A 24468-nucleotide genomic window follows, 5' to 3' on the forward strand; every position below is an offset into this window, starting at 1 on the left:
TATCTGTCGGATACAGTCCATTAATGATTAGAACAAACACACACACACACACACAAACACACTCTTTCCATTGCTGCTTGGTACATTCACTCCCATTCCTTTGATCACAGAGTCATAAATACGGCCTTCAATAAACTCTTATCATTAAGCATTATTACTGGAGCTTTAACTACTGTCAATAATTAATTATTTAGGTTTAAACTGTTTGTCAAATACTGTTTACTGGATCAAACTGACACATGCTGCACAGAATCTCAACTCCCAGTTTACTCTTCATTCTGTTAGTCATTTAGCTTTTTGTGTTTTCACCTCCTTTATTCCTGTTTTGGCTCTGATCAAACCGCGGCACAGTCTTTTCAGTCAGAGGCCATAAATTTGCCAAAGGCGAATGAGTCATTATCCATTTATGACATGCTGTTAAAGTTGACTGGCAGCTACTGTGATTGGAGACAAGCAATATTTCAGTCAAGGAGGTGATCTCTGGGAAGGTTAGACGAGCGCCTGCACAGCCCGAACGTGGCCATGGAGTTGACTAAAGTGACCGTCTCGGCCTTCTTTCTGCTGCTGGTGGCGTTTGGATCATCCAGTGCCAAAGGTAGGTTCTGATTTGTTTTGTGAACTTGTCTGTGTTTACTCTTAACATTTCATCTTTATTCTTCTTCTTCTACCTTCTTCTTTTGTGACGTTCCAACATCCTTATAGGCGACTTTCTACTGGAAACTTTGGTCAAACTCAGCTCATTTAGCTTTCTGAATTCTGTAAATACTTTTTTCAACCTATTTTGATGCTTCGAATGCTCAAACTCTGAAAATTCCACCCACCTTTGACCTTTGACCTTTGTCAGCTGCTCTTCACCCCCTTCAACCTCTGTCATATTCCATATGGCAGTAAGTAGCTCAGTCCATCGGGACTTGGGTTGCGAGCCAGAGGGTCACCAGTTTGAATCCCTGTCCAAACCAAGTATGGAGCGTGGACTGGTAGCTGGAGAAGTGCTAGTTTGCCTCCTGGACAAGGCGCCTTGAGCAAGGCACCTGACCATTAACTGCTCAGGGCACCTGTCCATGGGCAGCCCCCGCGCTCTGACACCTCTCCATTCAATGTTTGTGTATGTGTGTGTATTTCAGGAAACTCCCACACAAACACACACACAAAGAAAACATGTCGTTTTCTGCAGCTCAACAGTCAAAGTACTGCCTGTATGCAAATAAACAACCTAGCAAACAGTAGGAAAACAAGAAAAATATATGTGCTAGTTTTCTTTTTAGCAACATGTTCTGGTATTATAGTAATCATATAAATTAATAAGCAAAAAAAGAATCACAAATGAACAAGTTCAGAGTAATAAACAATAAAATAATACATGACATTGTGAAATGATAATAAAATGTACAAACTTTCCAATTGAATTAGGGATGCACCGATTTTGAAATTCTGGGCCAATACTGATACCAATTTAAAATAACAATTTAGCCAGGAGCTGATGTTTTTATACTGATGGGTTTTTTTTTAGATGGATCGGCGGTTTGGCTTGGCGTCAGCAGTGATGTGGACGCTGTGTGGGACCGTCGTGGTGAAGAGGGAGCTGAGCCAGAAGGCAAAGCTTTTGATTTACTGGTCCATCTATATCCCAACTCTCACCTATGGTCATGAGCTCATGAACAAATATCAAATGCTAACTTTATTAGCACAAGCCTATGCCATTTTACATTGTATAAATTAGCCTAGCGACTCAATTGCTTACATTGCTCACACGTCAAGCGTTCTCCTTTTCATTCCTCCAATTTATTACTCTTTCAGCTGGCAGTACAGTACAGCTGCTATCAAAGCTAACACTTCATCAAACTCTTCAACTTCATTCACCTTTGAAAGAAATGAAAAACCTTCTTCGGCTCCATCCTGCAACTTTTATTTTTTAATCTACTTCAACTGCTTTCGGTGCATTTCAGCAAACACATTAGCTTTCTTCACTTCCTTAAGATTTGTATTTCGACTGCCACTACACTACAAAGTTAACAGTTTCAGTATTTCAACTATTCCAAGTGTTTCAGCAGCACATTTTCAGCAGTGTAGGCACATAAACCGCTGATACTTTTCTAGTTTTCCCCTCTCGTACTTACACACAAAGAAGCAGATCAAAGAGAAAATGTTGAGTTTGATGCGTTGATCCTCACGTTTCCACCCTGCAGTCCCACCTCTTCTCTGTGTTTCTGTGTGCTGTTTTAAAACTTAATCATCACCCATTCAGGGCTCACGTTCTCCTCTCTCTTTGTGCTTTCTTTTTACTCTCATTTCACTCTCCTGAAGGATTCTCCAACTTCCACCTTTCCTTTCATCCTTTACAGTCACTCACTCTTTTAGTACACCTTCTTACCCACTCGGTTTGTAAAGGGTTTCTAAACTTTTCAAATCAGCATACTCAGTATGTGTAGAGTTGCACAACTGGCTGCTATCAGCATTTACTGCTTGTTAGTGGACCACTGTATCAAACTCTGTGTTACAGCTCAGAGAGATGTGCTGCAGCAGATAGCAGAGCACATGAGGGAGGTATGACAACTACAAACAAACATGCTAATGCACATTTGCACATTCAGGTCCCAGAGGGCCTCAACAAAGAGCTGTTGACTGGGTGTTTTAAAATTTCCTTTCCCACTGATCTCTGCAGGATGCACACAAATACAGAACAACTCTTTGACTTTCTGTATCTGTCACAATTAAGTTTGAAGTTTGTTCAAAGGAGAGTTGAGATGTGATTCCCCAAAAAGTGCATGTTGTGCTTTAATCTGCAGCTTTTGTTCTACAGGCAGACATCGTTCGGTTTCAAACTCCAAACTCTCCCCCAGCGTAGGATTTACATGATCTGACTGCTCAGGAATAACATACCAGTTACACAATTCACAACATTAAAAGTCCAGTGTGTAAGATTTAGGGGGAATTAGTGGCAGCTAATGATGAGGATTGCAAATTGCATCCAGCTAAAACTTCTCGCGGTTAGACTTTGCCAGGAGCTGAACTGTCCAAAGAAGTCTCTTCCTTCCATTTCTGCCAGTATACCTTTAATAACGTTATTTCTGCACTGACACCGGTCTGATTTGTGTGTTTGCCCACAGTTGAGGAGGAGAACCCAGAGTTCTGGAGGTCACAGGCCCGGAAGACTTTGCAGTCAGCGTTGGACAGGAAGCTCAACACCAATGTGGCCAAGAACATCCTGTTTTTCCTCGGAGATGGTAGGTCACACAACACACTGATAACATTCACTTTCTTAGCTGGCTGAAAAGGTAAGATACGCATAACCTAGACGTCTGACCTTTTTTTGGGGGGGCCTAGTCTCAGCTGTTTCCTGTCTGTTTCACCAATGTGCAGTGCAAATACATATATTTATTTCAGAGAAAACAATAAGATATGCAGCAGGACACCTTCAGTTATTATAGAGGAAGTGTAAGTTTATCGAGGCTTGAATGAATAGAAGAGTGTTTGTGTGTGTGTGTGTGTGTGTGTGTATGAAAAACAAAACTTGCACGTCTTCCTTATGCTCATCATTCTGTTTCTCACTCATTCCTCAAACACTGCACTCAATGAGGACATTGTCACATTCACAGTAAAAGCTTGACTACCAGTCCCTCCCACTACTCAACCTCTCCATCTGGTTGCCCATGACTCAGGTTCCTCACTGTGTGTGTCACGCCACACAACAGATCACTGAAACAGTGTCACACATTCTGAATGGCTGTAATGCTGACAAAGGAGTGTACATAGCATGTCGTGACAGAAAAGTGGACCTTATAGCAAAGAATGATAATACATTTTATTTAAAAGGTCCCTTTGAAAACACAAGGTCACCTTACAGAACATAAAATAACATACAGGACACGAGACATGAATTGGGCAGACACATATTGTTGAGCTTGGGAGCAGTGTAGCTGAAAGCCCTGGTGCCCATGGTGCTGAGGCGTGAGGTGGGAATGGTCAGGAGACCAGCACAGGAAGAGCGAAGGGAGCAAGAGGGGGTGTACTTCTGGAGAAGGTCAGAGAGATAAGTGGGGACTAGGTTGTGGAGGGCTTTGAGGGTGAGCAGAGGGGTTTCGTAGTCAGTCCAGCAGTGAAGAGGGCGCTGGTGTAGTTGGATGAGAATGGGGGTGATGGGCAGCAAAGTTTTGAATGATATGAAGTCTGTGAGGAGTTCGGCGGGGAGGCCAGAGAGAACTGTGTTACAGTAGTCAATACAGGATGTAAGGAATATGTTGACCAAGACCTCAGTGCTGGACTGGGACAGTGATGGGTGGAGACTGGAAATGTTGCGGAGGTGGCAGAAAGCAGTCTGGGTAATGTTTTTACTTGGGGTTCAATGAAAGAGTGCTGTCCAGAATGACACTGAGAAGCTTCCATGTTTCATCTCTGTAACAGTGACCCAGGTACTTTTTAACACCTGTCCTCCAGCACACCAGATTCAGAGGCAGCCTGCATCTTTGACTCTGACTTGAAGGAGGCCCCCAACAACTCCTGAATACCATCTGAGATCTAGGTTATAGGTGCAGACCAGAGTCCCGCATGGGTCCATTTTTAAAAACCCGCACCCACCCATACCCGTCAAGCTCAGTACCAGAATCGAACTGTTACCTGTCATTATGTCACACATGAAACATGTTAGCATGCTCCTTCCACCACCATCAAACCTCCAAAGGATCCTCCTTGGGTGTCTTGAGCTCCATGTAGGCTGCCACTTCATCCTCGGGCTGCAAAGTTTCATGGCTGGAGTCCTCCACGTCGGTGACCAGTGTGACCACGGGGTCAAAGGTTACACTTGTGTCACTGACTTTCAATATAAAAGGAACTGCGGCTTGATAATAGTGATTTAGATGTTAGAATATTGGTGACTCTGTTGCAGACTACATTTGGCAGCCTGGGACACGTTCCCAGGTTGGTCATTAGAGGGCTTCAACAACTTGGGATGCCTAAAAAAGAGGGCTAAATGGCTCTGATGTCATTAACAGTCACCATATACGGCGGAGATGCTGCTAATTAGAACTGTGCTTTGTTTTTCATTGTGAATACCGATGTCACTGGTCCATGACTTTGCAAATGTATTCTATTGCACCTTCAATATTTGTGTCATTGTATGAGTTCTTTTTATGTGGACATAGATAAATTGTTAGTGTGTGTGTGTGTGTGTGTGTGCATCAGGAATGGGAATCACAACAATCACTGCGGCTCGTATCCTCAAGGGACAGCTGAAGAACCAGACAGGAGAGGAGACAGTGATGACCATGGACACCTTCCCTAATGTGGGACTAGCTAAGGTAACCACACACACACACACACACACACACACACACACACACACACACACACACACACACACACACACATACACACACACAAGGATGACTGGACAGNCACACACACACACACACACACAAGGATGACTGGACAGATGTAAAGCTAACTGCGCAGGTGTATACAGCCCCAGTTCACACATTTATCTCAGGTACAACCTACAGTGTGACCCCAGGTATCTATAGACCCTAAACTGTATATGAATGTCAGCCTTGTGGCCATGTTAGAGGTATATTAAATAATGGATTAGCTGGGATAAACTAAAAGTCCAGTGTGTAGGATTTAGGGGGATATATTGGCAGAAAAAAACCACAATATAAAAAGTATTTTTCTTTAGTGTATAATCACCTGAAAATAAGAATTGCTGTGTTTTTCTCACCTTAAAATGAGCTGTTGATATTTACAAATGGAGTGGGTCCTCGTCCACAGAGATGTTCACCGCTATGTTTCTACAGTAGCCCAGAATGGACAAACCAAACACTTTCATGATCCTGGTTTTAGTTCATATTCTGTTATCTTGTGGAGTTTGTTTTGAGGTTTTCTGTTTGTCTCCTTCCTTGTTTCATGTTATTTATTCATGTTGAATCTGTTTCCTGTTTTATTTTGTAGATTCTCTCCTCATGCGTCATGTCTGGTTCTACTTCCTGTCTTTGGGTGTTTTCCCGCCTGTTTTCTGTCACACCTGTCTCGTTAGTCCTTCCCTGTTCCCAGAGTCCTCCCTTCACACCTGTCCACACCCTTGTTGTCAACCAATCTCCATTTCCCTCCTTTTGCCTGTGTCCACCTCCTCCATCTGTGTCTCGTTCTTGTGATTCATTTTCTGTGTATGTATAGATACCTGTGTGTTTCACTTTGTACCTCGTCAATTCTTCTGTGTTCATGGTGTCATTCCCTGCCTGGTTCAGCCTCAGTTCACCCCCAGCCTTTATTCTGCACCACCTGTGTGTATGCGCTTATTTATGCAAATTAATAGTTTTTAAAATGTTTTTTAATGTTTTACAAAGATTAAACACACTTTCAAAACAAGACGACGCTGAAAAGATCCATCATTTGTCATTTGTGTGTGCGAGCGAAGAGTGAAAGTCGCTCAGAGAAAGAAAAGTGGTTCAAAAAGCTGTAAGCAGATATTTAAAAGATTAATTTGCAGTTCATTGTTTGGGTACATTTACTTGATAGATTACAGCGCTGTAATTGTTGCTTATTGTTACGCTTAATTCCCTGTTTGCCCATTTCTTATTATATTCAGTTTTTCTCTCTTGTATCTTATTATCATCTTCTGCTGAGCAACCAGTAGTGCATTTATTCCATCACTGCACTCTATTTATGTGTGTGTATGTGTGTGTGTGTGTGTGTGTGCAGACCTACAGTGTGGACTTCCAGATCCCAGACAGTGCAGCCACGGCCACAGCATATCTGTGTGGAGTGAAAACTAACCTGAACACCATCGGAGTCAGTGCAGCAGCTCGCAACGGAGTGTGCAAGACTCAGAAGGGCAACGAGGTCACGTCCATCCTGAAGTGGGCCAAAGATGCAGGTAAGACAATACTGCAGCAGGACAACACAAACATTAATGATAGAGTAAAACTATAAGGTAGTGTTAACACAGAAGAAACAGTCTATACTTTTATTATTCATGTCTGTAATCCTTGGGTTTCAGAAAACAATTCTGTAGGTTTATAACTATTATTATTATCTAAGGCACCAAACACTATGTGACAATATGATCGATGCTCTAATAGGACTGATTACCTTCGTTAGAACAGTCTTAAAATGAAACTCCCCTCCTTAGCATTTATTAGCCCCATATAAACATTTAATAAATGGTTTATAAATCACTGTGATGAAGCTGTAGGCAGAGACAACACTTATAACTCCTCCTGTGAAGCCACTGATAACACAGTATAACATGAACAAATCATATCAGTGTTATATATTTATTAACACTAATCATCCAAGGGTCAAAACTCATGCGAACATGTTGACCTCAAAGATTCACTCTTGTCCTTGAAAGCTGAAACTGTTTAACTCATGGTCCACCTACTAGATTTCTCCCAGGGCCCAGCCTTCATCTGCTGAAGAAGGCATTTTGTGGCCTTCTTCAGCAGATGGTGCTTGCTGAGTTGTCATGGAGACCAAAGAAGAAGCATTATACGAATACTTAATTTACACATCTAATAAATGTAACTATAAAATGACATTATTAAATTGATATAATCAATACAATGACTATTTTTAATACCTCGTGTTTCATATTCAAAATTCACTGGAAGATGAATGTAGTTTATTGGAGAATGCAGAGGCACTATGGCTACAGTCTTCTCCACTTTACTAACTGATTTAATAATATTTAAAATATTTATTTGCCAAAAATTGCAATTCCATGCAAGTGTAAAGAGCTCCGTAATGTGGGGGCCTCTCTAGTGTAGTGGTTAGAGCACTTGTCTTCCATGTGGAGGGTCCAGGATTCAAATCCTGCTGGGATCGACGTCAGCAAAGGCTGGTGGTTCGGAGGTTCCCACTGCCGAATCAAACGGGATCAGATTCCTTAAGTAACTCTGGAATCTGAGCCAAGTCCTCAAACGAGAGCGCGTCTCAAGGCTGTTGTAGACGGGAGGTTCCAGACGTAAAAACAGATTCAGAGATCCTCAAGTTTATATAAACAATGACAGGTCAATGTTAAAGATGGCTCTGAATTTAATTAATTTCTGTACTTTTAGCTTTTTATTATCTTAAAAAATGTGATCTGGGCCTCCTCAAGATAAAATTGCTCACCCATAAGTAACAAACCACCTGTTAACCATCTGTCTACTCGACTAATTTTTTCTGGGGGAGGACTCCAAGGTCTGTGTGCATGATGAGTCAAAGATGACACGCACACCCACTTATTTAGTGGTGCAGGGAATCAGGTCCCGAAGAAGTTAACTCAGTAAAAAATTGTGATTCCTGCACACACTTCTTCACCTTTGCATCAGTTCATCTAAAGATGGTTGACGTTTAGGTCTTAGGTTTATGGATAAAAAGATGAGTGTTGGTCTGCTGCAACAAAATCATTGTGATCAGTGTTTTACTCAGACTTAAGTGGAAAACAAATGCATTATTGTTTGACCAGTCGGCCCATTATGCTGAATATCACACTTGTAAAATACAGCAAATACAATGAGCTGACACAACTATCACACTCATGATGGTGATCATTCCTGCTAATGTAAACAGACTCAGATGAGCAAAACTGGCACAGCTGACACTACTGAGGGTATAATGCAGCAGGATGTCTTCAAACGCTGCTGTGATTGAAGTAACAAATGGGATTTGGTGACTCTTTGTCGGGGAGCAGGCAGATACCTGACACACAGCCCTGCCGTGTCACACTTTAGTTCTGGCTCCTGACAAAAGAAAATCCCTCAGCTCTTATACGGCCTCAGCAAAACCCGATTTTACAGCTGAGCGCTCTGCTGTGAGCCGCGGTGCCCCGTCTGAGCGGCATTACAGGGGCCGCCAGGGAGCTGGGAGCAACAGCAGCCCGAGGCCGCAGGTTACACTGCAGGGTAATGTGCTGCACAGGGAAGCACCTTGACTTTTATTGTGTTCCACTGTTATCAACGGCCATAAATATCTAATAACACACACACAGCATGCCGCGGCCCTGACCTCAGCACAGTACTGCAGACTCAGGTGTGTGAATGTGTGTATGTGTTAGTGCAAGGAAGTTAGGTTAAGTTTCTGATGTTATAAAAACACATTGTAGGAATGGCCCTTGTGGCAAAGTCCTCAGATGGTCCCACTAAACCTTTACACTGATGGAGAGGACCATTATAACCAGCTGAGGGTCAGGAGCTGTGGGGGCTGCAAGGTATCTTTGAGGTGTCACAAGGTGATAGACAAGATGGTGACTCTTTTTTTATTTGAAAAAAGATGTCAGGTGCACACTCTAAAACTCGATGCACAAATGTTTTCTTTTATTCGAGTACCAACGTTTCAACTAGACCGTCTTCATCATCAGACCGACCCTGATGAAGACGGTCTAGTCGAAACGTTGGTACTCGAATAAAAGAAAACATTTTTGCATCGAGTCTTAGAGTGTGCACCTGACATCTTTTTTCAAGTTACATTTTCGTCGATGGTCAGCACCTCTCCAACCCTGGTGTGCGCTCCTCCTCTCTTCACTCGACTCTTTTTTTAATGACACAATCTGAAAAAAGGAACGTCACTTGTTTGTTCAAGTGCTGAAATTCATAATGCAAACCACTTAAATAGTTTGAATTTAATACATTCACCATTATTAACCTGACTAAACAATTAATTTTTTAGCTTATAAATTGTCAAAAAAATGGGAAAATGCTCATCACAAATTCCAAGAGCCTACGATGATGTTTTCAGTCAGTCAACAATGCAAAGTCTGTTCAGTTTCCGATCATGGAAGACTGAAAGAACCAGCAAGAAAACCCGAAAAAGAGACTTGCACCATTTTTTCTTGAAAAACTCATTTATTTCTGTACCCACTTATCCTGTTAGGGGTCGTGGGGGGTCTGGAGCCTTTTCCAGCTGACAGTGGGCAAGAGATGGGGTACACCCTGGACAGTTTACCAGACTATCACAGGACTGACACTAAAGCCCCGTTTCCATCAAACACTTTCGTTATGGTACCTTTGGAACCAACAGTAACCCTTCAGACATGGTAGACCCTAGTGTTTCCACTGCAAACAGTACTCTTAAATGTGGGTGGTGTTGTTGTCACTCACTGCTCCCCCCTGTGACCCCTAACAGGATAAGTGGTTACAGATAATGAATGAATGGGTTGAAGTATGTGTTATATAATCCAAGCTTTTATTGGAAAATCCATGTGTAGGAAAAATAGGTAAAACATACTGTACATGTGTCAGTCTGTGCAGTACTGAGACTCTGAAACTGTAAATCCATGTTTAGATTTTTATTTGATTAAAGCATCTTTCAAATTACACGTGAATAGATGTTTGCAGGAAAATGTGATGGTGCAGTGTGTTTGTTGCTTCCAGCTCGTTCATCTCTGCGTCCCCGTGGTGCATTACTGTCTGCCACTGTGTCTTTTTTTACTTGGCCACTGGGGGACTTTAAGGGGGATTTAAAGAGCAATATTAGGCATCAAGGTGGTTAAAAGAGCAAGAGTATATTTACTAACTCATACCTCAACATAGTCTAAATATAGGCTACAGAATCTGTAGGGGACTGAGAGAGATGTGGATTAATGGATCAACCGTGCATAAGTGCATGTGTGCATGTATTACACAGACATAGAGCACATAGGTCTGTACACATGTGCTACACGTTAAGAATGTGAAACCATCTTTTAGGTAAGTCTGTTGGCATTGTTACGACCACACGGGTGCAACACGCCACCCCAGCAACCACCTACGCCCACAGCGCCAGCAGGAAGTGGTACAGTGATGCTGACATGCCCGACTCTGCCAAGAGGGACGGCTGCACCGACATCGCCTCCCAGCTCGTCAAAAACACTGACATAGATGTAAGCTTGTCCCCGATGCATATCCTTCTCATATCATCAGCTGTTAACAATTACTCACACGTCACGTTTAAATGTATGTGTGTTTCCAGGTGATCATTGGAGGTGGCAGGAAGTACATGACCCCGAAGGGCACCAAGGACCCAGAGTATCCCAGGGATTACTCCAGCAGGGGCAAAAGAAAGGACGGACGCAACCTCATCAATGAGTGGCAGAGCATGAAAGTTGGAAAGGTAACACTGTTTGAGAAATGGATTTGGTCGAAGTTAAAGTCACCTATTAGAATAATCAACCTGGTCTTGCTCCAAAGTTGTCAAATACTGGCGCTTGGTCAGTGACTTCTGGCGTCAGACGTGAAAAAAAGCCGGCGTGACACGTGGCCGGTCGATGTCAGCTGTCAAGAAATGGATGACTCATAATTTTCTGCACCTTAACTCAGACAAGACAGACGTATTAATCTTTGGCCCTGATCACCTAACAAGCAAATTACAACTGTTTATTGGTCCTCTGGCAACCAATATAAAATCTGCAGCAACACATGTAGGCATCACTTTTGGTTCTCAACTGGACTTTGAACCACATGTCAACGAGCTCACACAATCCCTCTACTTCCACCTAAGAAATCTGTGTCTTTTCCTGACCTAGAAAGGCTCATTCATGCTTTTGTGTTATTGCACCTCGACTACTGTAACACACTGTTTATGTGACTCAGTTAATCTTCAGGGGCTCGACTTTAACCAGTGCAGAATGCTGCAGCTTGTATTTTAACTGGGGCAAACCATGGGTCGTATATGACCTCAATTCTTGCCTCCGTCCATTAGTTGCCAGTTAACTTTGGAATTGATTTTAAGATTATTTTAATAACTTTGAAGGCTCAACAGTCGTGACCTGAGATCCTCAAAGTTACCCTCACTAGTCGTCCTTTGGTCAAGGCTGGTAACTGAAGGTGACTGTTCTTTTGCCATCAAGGCCTCTATGGGCTCTGGGATTCTCTGCCTGATTCTCGACTGATGCGTTTCTGTTGAAGGTCCCAACGCAAAACACATCAGCGCTGCAGTAAAGCTGCTCTACAGACTATAGAAATGTTGCTGGACTTTTTAAAAACGCTACACATGAGTTCAAGGATTGTAAACAAAAACACTATATTGCTATATTTGTGGACAGTATTGAATAAAATGTACGGCAAAGAAAAGCTCCTGTGATGACTCACAACAAAGCCTTTCACCGTCCTCCGCCCACTCAGTGTGAATGTTTTTGTCCTGACACAGGTAGCCCGCTACGTGTGGAATCAAACAGACTTCAGCGCTGTTGACCCTGAAACCACAGACTACCTCATGGGTGAGTTCTTTTTTCTTTAGTTCCTCCCTTTGTCCTCTTGAGCGTCACTGTGCTACATGAAGGCGAAGCAATTCCTCTGCGCCCTTGAAAACACAACATCAATAGGCCTGTAGTGTCCTTGGCTCATTCACACGCTTACTCATTTCATCTTGTATTAGTGATGTCACACTTTAATGTGGTACCTCGAACTGCGACTGACCTACATAATGTTTTCAAGGTTCAACAACATTCAAGAGCCATTAAGCGAATCCAGGGTCAGTAAAACACATGACATCATTCAGCTGTTATTTTCACATTATTATGATTGCTGTGTTCAGAGTATTTACTTGCTCTGCCTGAAGGTAACAGAGCCCGCTTCCCCGCAGCTCCAAAACTCCCTAGTTAACATCTTTAACCTGTTCTGTGTGGGTTGTGTTAAGAAAACGCACCGCTTCTAGTCTTTATGCTAAGCTACGCTATTTGGCTGCTGTCTTCAGCTTCATATTTACCTAAATACTGTATGAAACAAACACGTGCACAGATCGACCCCAGGTGGTGCTCAAGCACCTGCACTCTGTCTGGATAAGGCCCCCGGCATCAATTCTTACTTAAAAGTGTTTTGTTTGCACGACAGCTGCATTTGAGTCGAGCCCCTCTACAACTTCCCTTATAGCAGGGTCAGCTGGGAAAGGCTTGAGGCGGAGCAGGCTCACGGCTTATGTGTTTGTCACTTTCTTTTTCATTTTAACCCACACCATGATCTTTTCCTGACCCTAACCAAGTGGTTTTTGTGCCTAAACCTAACCAGACCTTAACCACAGGGCATCATGATGATTTCGGAACGGACTTCAGAACAATGGGTTTAATATGGTCGGAACAATGGGATGTCGAACCAATGGGCAGTTCCCCCTCCAACTCTGCTAGATTCAAGTTCACCAGCTGCCTGGTGCAAGTGGAGACAAACGTTGAATTGCATTTCCACTTCCACATGTCTTTATAAACCAAAACTCAACCTGAAATTAAAGTTTACGACTCCCATGTTGCATCTCTGATAATTAATTTAAACAAAAATGGCATGCAGTTTGGGGCTGTGCTGCGTAAAGAGCGCAGAGGGGAAGAGGAGGAGTGCAGGGCTGCACATTTCACATTTCTCTTAAACAATATCTAAAGCTTATTTAGAACATTATTATATGAATTAGTGCCTGACTATTTAAAAAAGAAAGGAGAATGAGGTGAGGTGAGGAGAATGCACTTAGCCTGATTGTTGCAGCTGAACACAGGCCTGTTTCGTAGTTTAGAGAGTAAAATGGTTGGTTTATTATTTTATTAATTTGGAGAAAAGCCTTATTCAATTACGTGTAAAGCTGTAAGTTGTTGATTGTGATGTTATTTACTTTAGAGCACTAAAGTGTGCACAGTATGGCGTTGTTTTCTTTGTTGTTGCCTGTTATAAATAATGTAGAAAGTGAATGTGTAGCAGCTGCTGGGTGTCTGTAGTATAGATATATAGACATATAATAAAGACACAGACATTTTCCCTGCTCATTTCTGTGCACTAATGTATTGTACGTACTTCTGGCAGACAGAAAACTCCCGACAGGGTGCACTTTGCATTTGCACATTTTTTCGTATGTGCCAAACAATTTGTGGAAGGCATGCCCTTTTTTCCACTTGAGAACGTGCCCTGCAAAACGTCTGTGCACAGCACTGGCATGAAGGCTTTTGTTCTTCTCATCTGACTCTTCACAGGAAACGTAGAATTATTCCTTTAATTTTATCTTGTGAAATAACTGCAACCTGCATATCCGCAGCCCACTTGTGTCCCAGTGTTCAAATCTCAGTATTTCCTCTGCCACGCTGTGCCTCCACCTCCTCCACTATAGATTTTAAAGTTATTCTGTGGAGTTCTTTGTGGTGAGTGATGGTGTGGAGGAAATGTGGAGATTTAGTCATCAGGCTTTTTCCGGACTGAGTGCTCAGGCGTTGCTGCAGAGACTTTGGATTGTAGCCTCACACTGTGCTTCAGCTCTCCTCGTGTACTGAAAATAGTAGTAGTAGGAGGGAGATGGGACTTTCCTTTCTGCTGCACCTCCTCTGTGGGCTGATAAAACGGACACACTGTGTTTTTACATAAGAGTGATTTGCTCTGTCCTTTTCTCCCCCAGCTCTGTTTGAACCTGGTGATCTGCGCTTTGAGGCAGAGAGGGACCCAAAGATGGACCCGTCCATCGTCGAGACCACAGAAAAGGCCATTCGCATCCTCCAGAAAAACCCGAAAGGCTTCTTCCTGTTAGTGGAGGGTGAGGACAACAGCGTCACCCACCTTCCATACACTCCCCCACCTCTTAATCACAAAGGTTTGACGATGAAATCCCCAGAGAGGTGACAGCTCTGCTAAAAATAGGGAGGAAACACGTGGCTGGTTCAGGTGGATCAATTGAATCATTGATCCTGTTACAATCACAAAGGAGCCCCGAGTGACAATTAAAGGGTTACACTTGTAATTGTTGTGGTTTGCTAAGAATCAATATGTGTTTACATTTATATTATAGCATCTTCAGTCCTGATTATTTGAGCTGTAGTGCAGAAACAACCTCCAGATTCGAGGCATTGGAGAGCAGCATGTACCTGCAGTGGATCTGGTGGCTCCACATTGATTCTGCATACAGCTCGATGAGTTTGCCGCAGTGTGTGCGAGCTGAGTGTGGTTGTCTGACGTGTTTCTGTTCCACATGGCTGCCTCGCCTCGCCGGCCCTCCTCATCCATCTCTCCTTTAATCTGAGGCAGCCGCCTGGGGACTCCGTGGTGCTACTGAGTGTCTTCACAATGACTTTAAAATAACAGGCAAATGTATAAATAGAAGCAGGCATATGGTGCAGCCAGTCACTGACAGCTCACTGAGACCACAACTTATTAACCAGAGTCGTCTTCACTCTCCAGTATGGCTGCTGGAGAGGACAGGAGCGGAAGGATGTGCTAAAAATTATAATTATCTATAATTATCTGCTGGAATAAGTGGGTCCCCAATTTATGTTTTATTCCAGCAGATATTTTTCACACTCACTTCTATATTAAATAAATTGTCTGCTCACTTTAACAATCTAAAGGGAGATGCATTGCATTTTTAATTGATCCCAAAGGCTCAACTTTGTAACGCACCCCCCCCCACACACACATCTACTGTATCCGCATTAATTTTAAACTTGGCAGAGGTTTCTTTGATTATGTACAGTCTTGACAGCTCATTAAAAATTACAGCTCACCATCCCCCTCAGTGATTTATCACACTTTTATCACAAGTCTCAAATCGTCTGAGACAAGTCAGAGTCAGTCTCCAATTTGTGATAACAAACCTCAAGTCAGAGTGGAGTCTCAAGTCATCGGAAAAAAGTTAATGTCAAGTCTTACGTAATTTAAAGCATTATGGAGACAAGTCGAGACAAATTGGAGTCGGCTTTAGAGTCATTGTAGCATCCCTAGCTAATTAATGGTCTGGCTCTCTGGCTGATTGTTCATGGAGCTTTATTTTCAATAATGTAACTCCAAACGTACCATGTGCTAATATGAAACAAAACAAAATCTTACATTTCTTCCTCAGCATCACAAACAGCATAACACATTGGGTGAACAGCAATGTAGTATTTTGCAGCACACATGCTCATTTAAACTCAGAAAACTATTAAAAATAAAATTATAAAGCAACACAATATTAGACACAGTATGAAATAAAATGTAGACAAACCTTGTGCCCTCATCAGCCAGGTGCTGAAACCTTACTCTTGTTGTGAAGATGCATTTACACTGTACACAACATTCGTTCGGTTTCTCTTCAACTACTAAATAAAAGCACCCGCCTTTACAATCTAACTTCCTGGCTTTTCCGTTTCAAAATAAGAGCACGCCTTTACAATGTAACTTACACCATATTAAACAAATTATATGACTATACTAGAGCGTGGCGAAGTTCATTCACAGTAATAGTATAGTTGTAGTAAAGTCTGTAATCACGGGGGCGAGTTAAATTTAAGTTGCAAGTCAGTCGAGACAAGTCCGAGTCAAGTCTCAGACCATTCGAGAAATGTTTGATTCAAGTGTCAAGAAATTTGAGATACATTTGTAGGCAATGGCACGAGTTTTTTTTTTTTTTATAAACACAGGTGTAGTTCTGAGGTGGCAATCTTAATCATTCACAAGCACATGGGGCAACACACATGTACTGGCTGATCAGACCAAACTAAACACAAAGACAATAAGACAATAACTAAGACTAACACAAAGAAACCCCTCCCCACCCCTCCTCATTAACCCCTCCCTCTCTCTGTGGTTAGGTGGGCGTATCGACCAGGCTCACCACGCCGGCCGGGCGTACATGGCGCTACATGAGGCAGTTGCTTTCGACTACGCCATCGCTAAGGGACTTGAGCTCACCAAAGAGCATGAGACTCTCACCATAGTGATGGCTGACCATTCCCACCCTATCTCCTTCAATGGATACCCATTCCGTGGGCAGAGCATTCTGGGTAATTATGAACTGACTTCCTGTATTCAGTTGCTTTCCTAAATTGGTACTGCAGGTGTGTGAAATGAACTCACTGCTCCCTTATTCCTCCTTTCTTCCCTCCATCCTTACCTCCATCCATTCTCCCCTCCAGGTGTGTTTGTGTCTCATGACAATACACACCCAAGGTGGCATTTTGCTTATTGTGTGTGTCTTTATGTATATATATATGTGTGTGTGTGTGTGTGTGTGTGTGTGTGTGTGTGTGTGTGTGTGTGATGCCTGCCTCCTCTGTGTCAGTGTGCCTCTGCCACCAGCAGCTTGACATTTCCTCTGCTTTCTCTCCCCTGCAATTACAGCCCGGGTAAACACATATAGCTGGCAGCCTTTCTATTTCAGTCCCTCGCCTTCCCCTCGCCTCTCTTCCTGCTGCCTGTCTCTGACCATCGACACTGACGCCTCTCTCTCTATCACTTACATGATTCTGTCTTAGTCCTCCTCACTCTATCAGCCTGTCTCGCTTGGTAATATCCCTTCGGAGCGTCTCTTTATCGGCCTTACGCACTCCTTCCTTCAACACTCTCGCTTACCTGGAGGCTTAAAACCTGAGATGAACCCAGATCATTCACAGAGGAACAGAGGCTGTTATCACTGATTGAACTGATTTACTGCTTTGTCTGTATTGTGTTAAAATGTCACTGCTGTTTAGCTTTTTAAATGACCGACTGCAGCTGTGATGTGCTAGCCTGTGGGATACACACATGCATTAACATGCACGCACGGCCAGACCGGCTTACCACAAAAAAACCCAACCTGGTCTCTCTGGACTCTGAAGTCGTCGAACACCAGTGCTTGGTCAGTGACTTCTGGTGTCAGACACAGATGAAAAAAGCCTTCATTTCACTTTGGCATGATACACGGCTGGTCACTGTTATAGTTTAAGGGCACCTGGTGGCATTAGGGGAAATGTGACCAGACAAGAACGAAAGTTAGGGCGTTGAAACTCCAAGTAGAGTGGATGGGTCCAATAACCACCGACTTTCACCTGGGAGGCCGGTGTTTGCCTCCTGTAAGATTGTAAAGCCAAACCCTGTTCTTTTTTCCTAAACCCAACCATTTGTGTTTGTTGTTGAAGGAAAAATGCGACAACTCGTGGTGTTGTACTGACGTAGTGCTTTTATTTTGAAAGAGACTGTATGCAAACTGTACATTTCCTGTGAAAACAGAAGTGTATTTTGAAAACAGACAATGCATGTAACAGGCTGAAGTTGACACGGCGTCCCAGAACGTCAACAACCAACACACCCAGGGTACCTTGGACGCCATATGTGGACGTGGAGAGTCCATGACCAAACGTGGACATGTGACGAGGTCGCAGTGAGAATGTGTTGAAAAAAAAATTGAAGCTCGGATTTCAACACACACAGAGGGAGTGTGACTTTATTCTCTGTTTAGGACTCCATTACTCTACGATATCTTTCTTTTCTTGCTGGTTTTCAGTTAAGAATTTTAGTGTCTTGTAAAGTTCCAGAATAAAGTGCCGGCATGAACGATGATATTTTGGAGATTTGGTTTTTGGCTTGAAAATGCTCATATGCAAAGTTTCAGCCCACAGCTGTTTCTGTATCAGCCTTCAAAGCCTGTACTGATTGAGCACATGTGTTGTGTTGTGTTGTTCCCACCTTTCTACACTCTTTTCCAGTCATGTCCTTATTTTACCCTCCTCCTCCTCCTCCTCCTCCTTCCAGCAGTGCAGCAGTGATTAATGTGCTTGTGAAACTCTGAGCTCTTCATCAGTGGGGAGACTCGCCAGGCTAATGGCTCATCTGGAGAGAAACACTCAACAAGCTCTAGACCTCCTGCAGCACCCTGGGGACCCAGAGAGCCATCCTCTTGGTTGTGTGTGTGTGTTTAGCACTTAGAGGCAGAGCGAAGCAGCAGACAACGATGACTCAAAGGTAATATTTGATGGTCTTTCTGGATTTTCCAGGTAAATCTCCGCTGTGGGCGTCAGACGTGTTGCCTTACACCACACTGATGTATGGAAACGGACCTGGACACAAAATCACCAACGGCAAGCGTCCGGACATCCGCGATGTCAACACCAGTAAGACACCTTCCTTTCTTTATTTCTTCACAGGGATATCACAGACCTCAGTTTATCTAATTCCTCGACCAGTTACAACATTTATCAAAAAACTCATAGGTACTTCTCTTTATTTGGAGTATTCAAGGACAAAAAAGCTGGAAACACACAGTGGGAATGAAAACTATCTCAAAACAAGAATGACCTTTACATTTTACATGTCCTATAATACAGCGTGACCTTTCCTCATAATATGATCAGTCGTACTTCCGCTTTCTCTGACATTTTTTCTAATTCAATTTCCATGATTTTCTTTATAAAGAAAGAAGGAAAATGACAGATCAGTCAAGGTAATATGATAAAAGTCAATAAAGTCCCTGTTTCTGTGAGAAAGGAATACTGAAAGTAGTTATGTAATAAAAGTATTCCTCTTTTTACCTTCCTCACATGGACGACTATTCCACCCCATCTTTTCAGCATTAGTAAGAAAATGCTGTCACACTTCATTTATAGCTGCATTAACAGATTTTTTGGCCACTTGGGGGCAGCGCACAAGTTGCAAACCAGCCCAGTCGCCAGAATAAGTGTCGGTATGTAAGTTCCTGCAAATCACAGATACATTTGTACATTATAATGTAGCAGATATGTTGAAACTTTACACTGAATCTGTGGTTAGGTCACAAAAAATACTTAAGTCAGGACCACTTTAGTCAACGACAACTTTATTTCTATTTGCAGTATTATATTTGGTGGTATTGCTCTGCTCTGGGGCCTCTCTGCCCTTCCATGTGCAAATGAGGAAAGCCTAAGGCAGTTGGAGCAGCAGCAAAGACCCCCCAGGAACAGAACAGAGCAGCATCAATGACAAACAGAAATGACATTGATAAGTCAGACACAGCATGAAAAGGAGGAGCTGGGGTGGAGGCAGGTTGCAAAGCAGCTTGCAGAGGAAGCAGCAACAGTAGGCAGGCCAGAGCAGTTTAAATAGGGCGCCCTGAATGAGAGTTGCCAATTGGTTGCATAGAAAGGAATCATGTCATCTATCAGCTGACTCCCTTCCATCAATCAGCTGATCTATCAGTTGATTGGGCTGTTTGAGATCAGCTGATGTAGCTGGGATGTGAGCTGAGCTTGACATCGTGTCCTGCCTGAACTTACACTATGCTCAATTTATGGTTATGGTTCGGAAAAGATCATGTTCTGGCTTAAAATACCCGGTCTTGGTGGCACAATCCCATCGAGAAACACAACCACTTTCTGGGATACTATCCAAATGCCAGGTTGCTAAAAAAATAACACCCTCATTTTGGGAGCAAAACGCAGCTGGAAGACACTGAAACCAACAAACAACAAGACCAATTGTTTCATTATTTTTTGGTTTTAAACAGTGGTCTGCAGCGTGTCACACCATCCACCGTTCCCCCATCTCAAGATGACAGTCAGCTCATATACTTCGTCAATTTTCTCTGGTGACAGAGCTGTATAAACACAACATTTCTGTCTGCCTCCCCAGAAACTAAAGACTACGTCCAGCTGGCTGCCGTCCCCACAGAATCGGCCACCCACAGCGGGGAGGATGTGGCAGTGCTCGCCCGCGGACCCATGGCCCACCTCTTCCAGGGTGTCCATGAGCAGAACTACATTGCCCACGCCATGGGCTATGCTGCTTGCGTGGGCGCTGACCTGAGGCACTGCCAGGGGCAAACTGAAGCACCTGCGGTTCACACCACCTTCACCGACAACAGGAACGGAGCCGTGGCAGCTCGTGGCTCAGCCGCTCTGCTCAGTAGCCTTCTCAGCGTGCTGCTGGCACTTACAGTACTGATGTAGGTTGGCTGTTCCTGGTGATCCCTATTGATCGCACTCCACTTTTCACATCAGGGAGGTCAGAGGTCAGGGGCATAGAGGCGTGAGCAGGGATGGAGGTGAACCCTTGAACCAGGGTTATGTTGCCTGTAGCAGAGCATCTTGTTAAGACAGAATTCAGTCATTAGAGGCCACATACTAAAATATAGAGTTTTCCTGGTTTTACAAAGGCAGAAAAAACTAACTGTCTAGGTTTAGATACAGAATGTGCTGATGAAAGAAAATGACCTCCAACACTACATTAAAAAACCTACTGAATGTAAATTCATCTTGTTTTCAGTTTGGCTGTTTATTGAATTTTGGTGTCACACCAATTAATCAGTCCCTGTATAGACAGTTTACCCGTAATGGGCTGTGGTTCAATATAAACTGATCTATACATACTAACAATGAAGCACGTGTTGACATTTATGGCTCCTATATGCAGTTTATACAAACCTTGAATCTTCTAATCATGAAAAACACGTATCTCAAAATTTTACATTTTTAAAGAAGAAAAGCAGCGTTGTTTTCAGCTTTGTAACAATTTTTAATTTACTCTAATGGGCTTTTGATTTTTTTCTTTAGGTTAAGACGTTAAATAATGAACACATGAACAATTTAAAATCAGGCATGGTGGTGCAGTGGTTGGCGTTACAGCAAAAGGGTTTTGGGTTCGACCCGTCGGCTGGCTGGGGCCCCTCTGTGTGGAACATGAATGTTCTACCCGTGTCAGCGTGGGTTTCCTCCAGGTGCTCCAGCTTCCTCCCACAGTCCAAAGACATGCAGGTTAATTGGTGACTCTAAATTGTCCGTAGGTGTGAATGTGAGTGTGAATGATTGTCTGTCTCTATGTGTCAGCCCTGTCTCTCACCCATTGTCAGCTGGGATAGGCTCCAGCCCCCCTGCGAATCTGAACGGGATAAGTGGTTACAGATTTTGAATAATTAATGAAATTTAATATTGTCAAATTTAGAGATATGTGGTTTTCCTTGAGCAGGAAGGAATGTACGCTTTAACAGCAAACTGACTGGTTTTCATTTTCTGCATAAAGCACACAGACTGCACTTGTAGAGCGCTTTTCTAGTCTTCTGACCACTAAAAGCGCTTTTACACTACATGGTGTCACATTCACACACGCACTCACACACTGATGGAACAGCCATCGGGAGCAATTTAGGGTTCAGTATCTTGCCCACTTTGACTTGTGACCTGGAGAAGCCGAGGATTTAACCACCAATCTTCCGATTAGTGGACTACCCTCTCTACCTCTGAGCCACAGCCACCCTGAGTTTCACATGTTTAAACATGCATGTCACAAAATACCGTTGTCATGGCACTCTCACCCCTGGCACATTTACAGGAACTGTTTGGGAAATAGTCGTCCTGCAGAGCACTATAATTAAGGAGCTAGACCCAGGAGTTTCTACTGGTTGCTTGGCAACCACACGGTGACAGATGTCGTCAAAAAAAATTGTACAAGCATGTAATTACCTCTGGAATCACTCTCACTCATTCTTTTTGTGTACAGATAAAAAAATACTGATGGTCAGTGGCCCTACATGTCAGAATATGACGTGCTAGGTTTCCTCCTGTGTCAGTTCTGGAAGTTCAGGGATGGCATGGTAATTTACACTGATTTTGGCGTCAGACACCGACAGATGTCGGCAGGATGGATCCATGCTTTCATATTGTTTACACCAAATTCTGACCCTACCATCTGAATGTGGCAGCAGACGTCCAGACTCATCAGACCAGGCAACGTTTTTCCAATCTTCTATTGTCCAGTTTTGGTGAGAAAACCCGTGTGAATTGTAGCCTCAGTTTCCTGTTGTTAGCTGACAGGAGTGGCACCTGGTGTGGTCTTCTGCTGCTGTAGCCCATCTGCTTCAAGGTTGGACAAGGTGTTGTTGCTTCAGAGATGGTCTTCTGCACACCTTGGTTGGAACCAGTGCTTATTTGACTTCCTGTTGCCTTTCTATCATCTTGAACCAGTCTGGCCATTCTCCTCTGACCTCTGGCATCAACAAGGCATTTTGGCTCACTGGATATTTTCTCTTTTTGGGACCATCCTCTGTAAACCCTAGAGATGGTTGTGCTGAAAATCCCAGTAAATACTCAGAGCAGCCCGTCTGGCACCAACAACCATGCCACGTTCAAAATCACTTAAACATCTTTCTTCATCATTCTGATGCTCCGTTTGAACTTCAGCAGCTCGTCTTCACCATGATGCTCCGTTTGAACTTCAGCAGCTCGTCTTCACCATATCTACATGATGCCACGTGATTGGCTGATTAGCGGTTTGTGTTAACGAGCAGTTGAAGAGGTGTACCTAATAAAGTGGCTGGTGTGTGTATATATAGGTCACTCTTACAGGTGCACCTGGTCAGTCATCAGCAGCCTGATTAGGCACATATGAAGACACTGCTATGCTGATATTGTCCCAGCCAATAAGATTAAAGCCTCTAAAGACTATAATTTTCTCACCTTTGATACACGATGAGCGTAAAAATGACGGTTCATTCCTTTGATCCTCTCCAATATCCGCAGTGCTAATTGAGTTTTGAGGCGACTGGGTTTGATGACATTACTACAGCAGTCCATTAATAATGCAAAATATTTAAAGATCACCTATTTTTATCTTTGGGTGACAGATTGTAGTAATTATTTTGGACATCTGTTGGGGTTTGGAGTTTATTAAACCTGATTTTGACTCTCCTTGTACTCATTTAGACTGGCCGGGGGCCATCATTTTTTGTTTCAGATGATGGGCCCGCTCTCATCTTTTACACACATTCAGTCAGTACTCATTTATAGATCACATGGCGGAGTGACGCTCAGCAGCTTGAGAGGAGATGCAAGCAGAAGTGCTGCCTCTTGTCGGATGCTGAAGTTATATTTATGGGGAGGAAGGAGGCGGCGATCGGAAACGCTGACTCTCTTTGACACAGGGTCTCTTTCATCATTTGATCTCATTTGGACATGCAGTATCTTCAGTACATGAACAGATAGATTTCTAAGAGCCTTTTCAGTCAAATGTTATACAGCACAGAAGCTATAAAAGTTTTGGCACCCCTGGTCAAAATGCAGTTTTCTGTGAGTAGCTAAGTAGATGATGAACTGATCTCTAAAAGGCAAAAAGTTAAAGATGACACTTATTTTTTATTTTAAGCAGGATTACTTTTTAATTTCAATCTTTTACGGTTTCAAAATAACAAGAAATGAAAAGGACCTGAAGCAAAAGTTTGGGCCCCCTGCATGGTCAGTGCTCAGTAGCGCCCCCTTTGGCAAGTATCATCTAAACACTGTGTGTATCCAGCTCAGAGTCTTTCAGTTCTTGTTTGGAGGATTTTCACCCGTTCTTCCTGCAAAAGGCTTCTAGCTCTGTGAGATTCTTGGGCCGTCTTCATGCTCTGCTCTTTGAGCTCTATCCACAGATGTTTAATGATGTTTAGGTCGGGGGACTGTGAGGGGCGTGGCCAAACCTTCAGCTGGCTCCTCTTGAGGTCGTCCATTGTGGATCTGGAGGTGTGTTTAGGATCATTGTCCTGTTGTAGAAGCCATCCTCTCTTCATCTGCAGCTTTTTTACAGATGCTGTGATGTCTGGAATTTAACTGAATCCATTCTTCCCTCTACCTGTGAAATGTTCCCCGTGCCACTGGCTGCAACACAAGCCCAAAGCATCATCCATCCACCCCCGTGTTTAACAGTTTGTTCTCCAAACATACCTTTGCTCATTGTGTCCAGAAAGTTCTGTTTTACCTTCATCAGTCCACAGGACTTGTTTCCAAAAAGCATCAGGCTTGTTCAGATGTTCCTTTGCAAACTTGGACACAGGGAGGGTCAGGCAGAGGATCAAAGTCTGATAATTATGAGATATGGATAAATATTT

General features: G+C 43.2%; 1 protein-coding gene across 1 annotated transcript; it reads left to right on the forward strand.

Moving 5' to 3' along the window:
- The first annotated feature begins 484 nt into the window (after positions 1-484).
- Positions 485-20859, forward strand: alp3 (alkaline phosphatase 3). Its single transcript, XM_050065676.1, has 11 exons — positions 485-595; positions 3108-3224; positions 5179-5294; positions 6691-6865; positions 10659-10831; positions 10921-11061; positions 12097-12166; positions 14311-14445; positions 16475-16666; positions 18635-18751; positions 20244-20859. The coding sequence occupies exons 1-11, from the start codon at positions 523-525 to the stop codon at positions 20558-20560; spliced, it is 1626 nt and encodes a 541-aa protein (XP_049921633.1). The 5' UTR covers positions 485-522; the 3' UTR covers positions 20561-20859.
- The last annotated feature ends 3609 nt before the right edge of the window (positions 20860-24468 follow it).

This window comes from Epinephelus moara, chromosome 2 (genome assembly GCF_006386435.1).
Source record: "Epinephelus moara isolate mb chromosome 2, YSFRI_EMoa_1.0, whole genome shotgun sequence".
Classification (NCBI taxonomy): Eukaryota; Metazoa; Chordata; class Actinopteri; order Perciformes; family Serranidae; genus Epinephelus; species Epinephelus moara.